This window comes from Uranotaenia lowii, chromosome 1, assembly GCF_029784155.1.
Source record: "Uranotaenia lowii strain MFRU-FL chromosome 1, ASM2978415v1, whole genome shotgun sequence".
Lineage (NCBI taxonomy): Eukaryota > Metazoa > Arthropoda > Insecta > Diptera > Culicidae > Uranotaenia > Uranotaenia lowii.
In genome coordinates, this window is record NC_073691.1 from 51,565,726 (window position 1) to 51,575,320 (window position 9,595).

A 9,595-nucleotide genomic window follows, 5' to 3' on the forward strand; every position below is an offset into this window, starting at 1 on the left:
CTAGAAACTATTAAACCATTTATGATTCAAAAATAACCATTTTTGACCTTTTCCCGGGAAATGTCATTTTATGAGTTCTCCATGAGAAGTCATAAAATGACTTCTCAGGGAGATGTTTGAATATGGTTATTTTTCATCCGAATGGGATTCAGGAGGAGAAGTTGAAAAATGGTTATTTTTCAACCGAAATTCAAATGAGTTGCTTTTTTAGATTCATGAGGATTTGTCATAAAATTTTCGATAAAAATCGTCATTTTTCGTTCAATCGCGAAATCACCGAAACCGAAGAAAGAGTAGTGATAGTATTTAGTATATTTTTATTCTAAATAGGTTTTTTGGCGACAGAAATCAAAGTCCTTCTGGGACGGTACATTGTTTTCGTGCCAGCTGTTGTAGAATATGCTCGCTACAAACTATTCCCTGAAGCTTGCTGTTGGGCCTAGACAAGTGGAAGCCTTCAAACGGATTGGCTGACTGAAGGACGTTCTTTTTAGGTGCTTTCAAGTTTATTGGGGCCGGATGATTGTTGGTAATGTTGACACCGGTAGCTGGTAGAGGAGGTGAAGCCATTATCGGTGAACGTGGCGCAGGAGGAAGTAGCTTGTAGAGTTGATGATTCGGCTCCTGGAACTAAGTAGCGTACGGGGTAGCAAAAAAAGATGAGGACTGTATCGCTGATCGGCAGCGAAGCCAAAACAGGAAACGCTAACAGCTGCGCTGGAAGTGGTGGTCTGTTATGCTTTTGATGACTAACACTAGTGTGCAACTTAGACTAGCACTTGAGATCACCCACCAAGCCACACTTAACCAGATGACGGACGCGGTGGCCCGCCTGACAGGCTGCTGCGTTGAGACTGGCCCGTTGCTTCGGGAGAATGTGTCTATACACCTGCACGTCCGTTCATGACCCACACATCTCCCTTCCTCTCAGATGAAAAACAATTTCAACATGTATTGTTTCTACGAAATTGTGTTTAATCATTTAAACATGTTGAAAGTAAATTTCTTTACTATAGCCAATTTGCATCGCTATCCAAACGTAGGAGGCAGTACGATAGAACAGATGATCTTAAAGATTTAAATATCATAACGCATTTACTCAATTCTGCCAGTGAAAACCAGTTGGCGCTGCGCTTCATACAGTTTGGCTGCGAACTTCGCTCTCCCACTGAAGAGAATACCGACGGACAGGTCCTCATGATTGCACCCACACATATCTGTGGCTTATTGATACGCATATGATCTGGGCCTGGGCCCTGGCAATGTTACATCACAGTCCACACAAGGGCATCATGTTCCACCACATTCTCTCTTTTCTCGTACGGCCATTAAACAACGCCCCGGTGCGTCTCTCCGAGAAATGTTTTCGGAAGCCAAACAAGGTCTTTTCAGCGTGTGCAAACGTAATAGTAACGTTCTCGCTCTTTGAGAGTTAAGCTCCTGTTTGTGACAGGAATGTAATGGTTTGACAACCAGCGTTGCCGTATTAAGCGTATTTTCAAACATTTACGTTCCATCAATGTTGAGGATCTCAAAACAGAAGTTATTCGATTTTTTCCTAATTTTGTTCTTACTTGCACAAAGTGCTCGCATATTATTTCGACGTGTGCTGTCATATATAGTATATACAACGAAAATCAATATTTTAAGCATTTTCTTAAACCATAATTCAATACAGTGGATAGTGAACAGTTGATGATCTCAATATGAATCAGCATCTATCTTGTTTTTCAAACGGTCGTTCCATTTGATTTTGGTTGAAGAAAAAATAAGTCAAACAGTTTGAGTATTCTTGAAATCTTTACTTTAAAGATAAATCTATGCTTTTGACAACCACGACTGCAACGCGAGTTTTGTCTCACCCGCTCCAATTCTAATTGGGAGAAATCTCACGCATACACGTCACCAGACACACATTTCGTACGTATGGCAGCCCCGTACGGCTCTTTCACATAGCTTATTTTTCCCAAACCCAGTTGTGCACCAGGCTTGCCAGATGGTTTTTTTTTCAATATCTTCCAAGTCATAATTTATGTCTATTATCACCAACTTGCATGTACCTTATTAAAATATCTGCTAAATAATGATCTAACAGTAGAGAAACTCTCACAACGCACGGTAAATCATCAATGCAGGCATAAAAAACTAATTGGAAATCGTTAACATGCGATGGATATCTTATCAGAGATTTCCTTGGGTTTTCAATAGCAGTTTAATTCAAATCTTCTTTTCAAGCTCTATTAGCTACCTTTTTCCCACTTTACTGTTAATTAAGTTGTATTTCAATGTTTTCCTTTATAAACTGTTATTTCTCTAAGTTGCTGATACCTAAAATTTATATATACTAGTTATATTTTCTTTCCACTATGTTTTTGTGTGGCCCTTTATAAATTCATGACCTCCTTTCAACTCGCGTTTTGCTATGACAACTGTTCTCCCAAAGTAATGTTACGAGATCTCATGCAACTATTAAGCAATTCGCCTATTTTTCATAACAGTTGTTCTCATTTGTTGTCCATACTCTCAATTCGCAAGTATCAGCATGTCTTATAACTCGGTCATTCTTTCTTCACAGTATTCTTCTCATCAAGTAGTTCATCTAAAGGGTGCGTATATGCCTGTCTTCGAAATTCGCTATTGTTTTCTTCTAAACTAAACTGGTGTTATCTTGATTCCTGCTGCCCTCAAAAATCGCCATTTTTTCTTTATTATTTTCCTTACAACAAGTATCCTCTTCCCTCGCAGTTTTTTTGCCTTCCGCTCAACACGCAAGAAATCGGCTGTCTTCCTAACTCGAGATCTTTTCTCATCAGCATTAGTACTTGGCTCTCTGTTCTTTTTTGTGCTTGCTATTATTTAATTGTCCATACAACTGGGTATTTCTTTTCTCCCAACAACTGTCACTGTTCTTCTTTGCGGTCCTTCCAACTGACAAAGGTAAGGCTGTCCACAACTCGTCTTTTTCCTAATAGCTGTCTTCTCAACTCGTTATTCTTTTTTTTTTTTGCAGTCCTCTCAACACGCGAAGGTAAAGCTGTCCAAAAATTCATATTTTCCTAACAGAAGTCTTCTCCACTCGCCATTTTTCTTTGCGGTCCTCCCAACTCGCAAAGGAAAAGGCTGTCCTCTCAACACGCCTTTTTCCCAACAGCTGTCCCCTCAACTCGCTGTTCTTCTTTGCGGTCCTCCCAACTAGCAAAGGAAAAGGCTGTCCTCTCAACACGCCTTTTTCCCAACAGCTGTCCTCTCAACTCGCTGTTCATCTTTGCGGTCCTCCCAACTCGCAAAGGAAAAGGCTGTCCTCTCAACACGCCTTTTTCCCAACAGCTGTCCTCTCAACTCGCTGTTCATCTTTGCGGTCCTCCCAACTCGCAAAGGAAAAGGCTGTCCTCTCAACACGCCTTTTTCCCAACAGCTGTCCTCTCAACTCGCTGTTCTTCTTTGCGGTCCTCCCAACTCGCAAAGGAAAAGGCTGTCCTCACAACACGCCTTTTTCGTCAATCAAAAAAAAATAATATAATTTTTTTATCTTACAAATTTGGTGCATATTTTCAAAATGTGACTCCGGCAACACTGCTCTTATTCGCTCTCTATCCAAACTTCACTCGATTCTCGCTCTGATGGGTGATCTCTGAAGAAGGTAACTTTTTGTGTTTAGAAACAAAATCTTTCACTTTAAAAACATGCAACATACTTTTTCACTGATATGACTTACTTAAAACACAAAAAGTCCTGTCACGGTCGCCAAATGTGCAACTTAGACTAGCACTTGAGATCACCCACCAAGCCACACTTAACCAGATGACGGACGCGGTGGCCCGCCTGACAGGCTGCTGCGTTGAGACTGGCCCGTTGCTTCGGGAGAATGTGTCTATACACCTGCACGTCCGTTCATGACCCACACAACTAGAATTTCGACTTCCTGAAATTAAATAAAACATTTTAAAAGAAAATCATAAATACATATGTCAGAAAATATTTTACCAATTTTTGTTCCCAACGGGAGTACTTGTTTGATTGCCCTCGGAGTCTTCTTGGCAGGGAAACATGATTTTGTTGCGGTCTTTAAGGCATGCGGTCTTTAAGGTGGTTAAAGCACCAGGAGATATTTTACTTCCGATTCGATGGAATTGTCGGAATGAGAATTCATCCTTTTCCGCAAGGCATCGAAACCTTGAAAGTATCCGGAGTGGTAGTCCTATTTAAATGGTTCTGCTCTGCCGACATTCAGTTGAATTTTTGAAGGGTGGCATCAGGGTGACGGCAAACAAATCTATCACGTCGAATTTTCGCATTTCGGTATCCAGCTGCTCTTCCGGAAGTTATCCTGATTTGCCATCCTGAAATGGCATAATTATGCTTAAGCAATACCGGAACTGCTGACGATCCACATATTGAAAAGAATACAAACCTCATGGCTTCTCTGGCCTGCCAGTGGTAGCCCGCTGTAGGATGTAGGGCATTTTTAAGATCCTAAACAGGATGGCCATAGTACCTGATAACTGACTATGAGAGGAAGAATGGTATTAAAGATTGGTCATAAGTTTCCTACAAATAAATTTGTTGTCGAACTCAAGGATAATATTAGCAATGAATTACCTTCCAGCAGCAGGTGTGCTATGTTATTTGATCCTAAAATTGAAATACTTTTAACCCTTCCGGTGAAATCCATCCGAAATCGGATAAAAAACTTCCGAACAACGCGTACAGCTTGCCATTATACAATGTTTTTTTTCGATTGAGGTTAAATTTTCATTCTTTTTTTGGTAAATAACCGAAAAGTTGGAATATGGTTAAAATTGTAACATGAAATATTTATGAAAAATAACCATATTGGCAGTTCTGCAGAAAAAACTAAAAAATGGTTATTTTTCATTCGCAAATGGTTAAACAAAAATGAGCGTGTATAAATCAAACCTTTTTTACTGCTTTGTACTAAAAATCTCTCCAATGCTTGGAAGCTTCAGATAGGGTGCCGAGACGGGTGTCAAACTCAAACAAAACAACCGACTTTTTCGAAAAATCCGATACACCGCTGCTGCGCTACCGACCGAATATCATCCATTTATTATTGACTGAAAATCTTCATGTTTTTTCCTGTTCTAGAGATTTAATCAACGTCTGAGAGGTAAGTAAAATTCTTAATTTTTTCGTTCCCAAGCGTAAAATTTTTGTTTGGTGCAGATATGCCACCGAAGAAGCTCGTTGCCGGTGCCGGTGGGCGAAAAAAAGCCGCCAACGGATACCAGATGCCGGAACCGGTACCCCGGGGAACGGTTCTCACCGATATGGCCAAACGGCAGTGGCGCATTGGCCCTTCGATTGGCAGCGGCGGATTTGGAGAGATTTACAGTGCCTGCGAGGACAGCTCCTCGTCGTCGAAAAAGTCCGACGACTATCCGTATGTGGTTAAAATTGTAAGTTAGATAACTGATTCACAAAGTTCGGTTGCTAATTCGTTTTAAAATTTCTCTTAGGAACCCCACGGCAATGGACCGTTGTTTGTGGAGATGCACTTCTACATGCGTAACGCCAAACAGGACGATATAGAAAAGTTCAAGAAATCTCGGGGTCTCAAACATCTCGGGATGCCACATTTTGTTGGCAATGGCTCTCACGAGCTGAACAATCTCAAACATCGGTTCCTGGTGATGCCCCGATATAGCGTAGATCTGTGGGGAATCTTTCTTAAAAACGAAAAACGTTTCCCGCTGCACACGGTCTACCGGATCGGGTTGCAAATGTTGGATGTATTGGAGTACATTCATGAGTGCACATACGTGCATGCGGATCTAAAAGGGGCAAACATTCTTTTGGGTTTTGGAAAGGGCTCTAGCAAGCAGCAACTGTTTTTGGTAGATTTCGGTCTCGCCAGCCATTACACTACCAAGGATTTCAAACCGGATCCAAAAAAGATGCACAATGGAACGATTGAGTACACTTCGAGGGATGCCCACCATGGAGTTCCAACCATGCGTGGTGATATGGAAATTTTGGCTTACAATGTAGTTCAATGGACTGGAACATTGCTGCCATGGGAGGCCGAAAAGTTGCTGGCCAGCCCTGTCAAAGTTCAAGAATCTAAGGAACGGCACATGAAAGATGTCTCTGGGTTTATGAAATATTGTTTCAAAAAAGATATTCCCAAACCCATTCACGAGTTTGTGAAATACGTAGCAGCATTGAAGTACGACGAGAAACCGGATTACAATAAATGCCGCAAAATGTTTGAAAGCGGTCTGAAAGATTTGGGGAAGACCAATTCTGGCGATTTGGAGTTTGAATTAAAATCTTCAGCTGTCTCTTCTGCCGGAAGCTCTAAAAAGAAGGTGGTCGAAGCGGATTCAACGGAGTCCTCTGGTCCAATTGCTAAACCCAGAGGCAGACCAAGGAAAGTAATTAGCACTTCACCCGATTCAACTTCACCGGATCCCATTCCAACCAAAAGCAAACTGGAAACACCTTCCAAACGTAAACCAGATATAGCGTCCAAACGGAAACCAGAAACACCTGCCAAACCAATCGAAAAGAGAAGGAAATCCTCCCCGGATCCGGATACTCCGTTACCACAAATAAGCAGCCGCGATACTTCAACGCCTGCATCCGAAGTCGTTTCAAATAAACTCTCTGCCTTGGAACCTTCCGGCTCAATCCGACTGAACACAAAAGCTAGCGACACGCCAACCAAATCCAGTAACAAAGTCAAAAAGACATACGCTTTCAACTTTGAGCTGGACGTCAGCATCGATGCTGATGTAATTGTAAACGTACGAAGAAAAAAGAAAGCTCCCGCTTCCCCAAAACCAACGCCCACGTCATCCCCGGCCCCATCTCAACGAACACGCAAATCCCCATCCCCGATATCCCCCTCACCCGTAGAATCCAAACGTCCACGCCGACAAAACTCAGTTCGCAATTACAGCAACGAGGAAAATTCCATAATCTCCCTGAACACCACCGAAGGATCGATCGCTCCGGATGACGATACGGTTCCAAACAGCGATCCCAACACACCGGAACCCAGATACCAGGCTTCCCGATCTATAATCCAAAAAACACCGCAGCGCACCGTAGGTGCCCCCTTGGTGCGGTCAAATGCTCGGGCGGCGATCACCCGTCCCGGTGTGTACAAAGGAAAATCCGCAAAATCGTAGAACGCCAGCTCACGCATTCCACCGACCACGGGGTACTCACGGACCGACAGCGGAACTGTGTATATGTTTGTAAGCCTCGTGTCTATTAACGCCATTATTGTTCACTTAACAAAAATACACAATTGTTTCATTGCATCTTTTACCTATATACTACGGTCATTTGAATTGTTTCTAATACGTTAAAATAAGTGTTAGTTGCTAATTTTCTATACGCTCTCAATAAATCCATTGCGGCAACTGTGCCAAGTATTAGAGACTCGTTATCTATGAGTTGATGACTTTTCGAAAGAATTATGAACGATAGAAAAGAAAAATAAAGTTGACTATATAGAACAGTATCTTTTTTTTTGGTTGTGTAGGCATTTGCTAGTTAATAGGACTTTGTAGGAAAGGTTTTACGTTGAAAAATATAAATATTTCTAATAAAACATCAGTTTCTTTGTTAAACTATTGAAAATTCTAACTCTATATTAATATTTCTTTTTTCTTACAATCTTCTTTTCAACATCTCAGATTTTGGTTTCATGACGACAAGCTCTGTAGAACGAGAAAAGTAATCCGGCAAGGAATTACCTCAGAGAAGACAATTTCATCGGTAAGTCTTTCCATGATTTTCTGATTAAAATGACTTTCGCTATGTAATAAATAATAGAAAATTTCAATTCAACATTTTCGCTATAATCAAAATCGTTTGATATTTTTCCTAACTAAGGTTTTTTTGCACAGTTTCAAAACCGATGCTAGTTGCAAAAAGTTGTGTTAAAAAAGCTTATTCTGAAGTCCACTTATAGTTTTGGAATTGCGATCAGCTTTCAAACTTGGGACAATTGTACATGAAAGCTGAGACCTGAATCCTGCAACCTGTGATCTGAGATCTAAAATCTGTGACCTGAAATCTACACAGTAAGGGGGAATTCACGAACCCGATAAAGTGGAGCTCGTTCAATTCGGTATTTTTGTTTATAATGACCGGTATTACTGATTATGGCGGGTATTATTCGGTAAAAAAACAACGAAATACCGGTAATATTTTCCGAAAAACTGTAAATAGTTTATCGATTTGCCATTTATATTATCGAGTGCTTGGTGTTTTTTTTACCGAAATATGTGAAGTATTTTCGAACGCTCGGTAATTTTTATCGTGAACGTACGTTCAGCTTTTACCGACCATTCGGTCATTTCTACCGAACAAATTGTGAATTATAGGGAAAAAAACGTAGATAAATCACGTAGTCGTATTTAGGGATTTTTATTCCGATTTTTAAAAACAGGAAACCACTAAAATTGCGGTAAGCTACTACTAAAATAATGAAACTGTATAGATTTAATACAGTGAGCGAAATAAGAATAGCACCACTATGTGTTTTGCTTGTTAAGTGTGGTTTTCTGAACAAAATCAAAGTTTTTGATTTCCACCCTATTTTTTTCTTATTCAAAATTAATCCCGAATGTCTGTTTCATCATTTCACGTCATTTTAATGAAGAAGGTAAGAAGTTTGATAAAGAATTACAGCTCAAATATCAAATTCCTTAACGCTAGAGGAGCATCTCTTAAAACCCCCTTTTAAAACCTTTGAAAACCTTTGGAATTCTGGAAAACTCTTTAAAATGCAGTTATCTATTCAAATAATTCGTAGAAGCATTATTATTCACTTTTACACAGTAAATTTTGAAAAATAATATTGTTTTTGTTGAAAAACTCAAGTGGTGCTATTCTTATTTCGCTCCCCTTTTTTCACATTTTTGGTCCTCAACGCCAATTGCTACGTCCAAAAAAAGTAAACTTATGCTTGATTTATCCGTTAAGCAATTCAGAACAAACTGTGAAAGAAAATTTTCGTAATTTTCAATCATTCATATTTTAACAAGCAAAACACATAGTGGTGCTATTCTTATTTCGCTCACTGTATTATTATTAAGCCGTTTTCGCCAGAAAAGTTACAGTTTGCTCGGTGGTTTTTACCTACGAATTTCGGTGCTTCAATTGCCTATTAACGAAGTTCGGTGAAAAAAAAACGAATCGGTTGACAAAAATGTCATCTTTACAGAACCTATTCGATAAAATAAAAATTACCAAACGTGAGGATTCCCGGTTACTGTCTAAGATCCGAGACCTGATAGAAAACTAACATGTAACACGTAAGTTTCACGACCATGAAAAATGAGAAATGATATTTGAGAAGAGAGAAAGAAAACGAGAGACGAAAGACTTGAGAAGTGAAACGTGAGAAATAAGACGTGAGAGGAGAGAAGTGAAAAGTTAAAAGTGAGAAGTGAAATGTGAGGAATGAGCAAAGTTGCCAACTGTTCTTTAAAAAAAGACTAAACACGAAGTCTGGAAACCTGAAAAATTCCTGAGAAGTCCAAAAACTCTTGAAGATCCAGACAAAATGAAAGGTTGACATCACTGGATGTTGGACGTAAGACACGATACATGACAC

The 9,595-nt window shown here is 40.0% G+C and overlaps 1 protein-coding gene across 2 annotated transcripts; it reads left to right on the forward strand.

The window, feature by feature from the left end:
• The first annotated feature begins 4,987 nt into the window (after positions 1 to 4,987).
• Positions 4,988 to 7,746, forward strand: LOC129753957 (nucleosomal histone kinase 1). 2 transcript variants are annotated; one of them, XR_008738962.1, is made up of 4 exons: positions 4,988 to 5,128; positions 5,185 to 5,417; positions 5,478 to 7,223; positions 7,668 to 7,746. XR_008738962.1 is itself a non-coding variant. In XM_055749813.1 (3 exons), exons 2-3 carry the CDS (start codon positions 5,187 to 5,189, stop codon positions 7,152 to 7,154), a joined length of 1,908 nt encoding a protein of 635 aa, XP_055605788.1. In that variant the 5' UTR covers positions 4,988 to 5,128; positions 5,185 to 5,186; the 3' UTR covers positions 7,155 to 7,426. The 2 variants fall into 2 exon arrangements, 1 of the variants encoding a protein (XP_055605788.1); XM_055749813.1 differs by lacking the exon at positions 7,668 to 7,746 and having other exon boundaries at positions 5,478 to 7,426.
• Positions 7,747 to 9,595: the final 1,849 nt, after the last annotated feature.

What these genes read in the sequence shown, in the direction of transcription:
- LOC129753957 (XM_055749813.1), top strand. Translation starts at nt 5,187, where the DNA reads ATGCCACCGAAGAAGCTCGTTGCCGGTGCCGGTGGGCGAAAAAAAGCC. An exon ending in ATCCGTATGTGGTTAAAATT is followed by an intron (nt 5,418 to 5,477) that starts GTAAGTTAGATA and finishes AATTTCTCTTAG; the next exon opens with GAACCCCACGGCAATGGACC.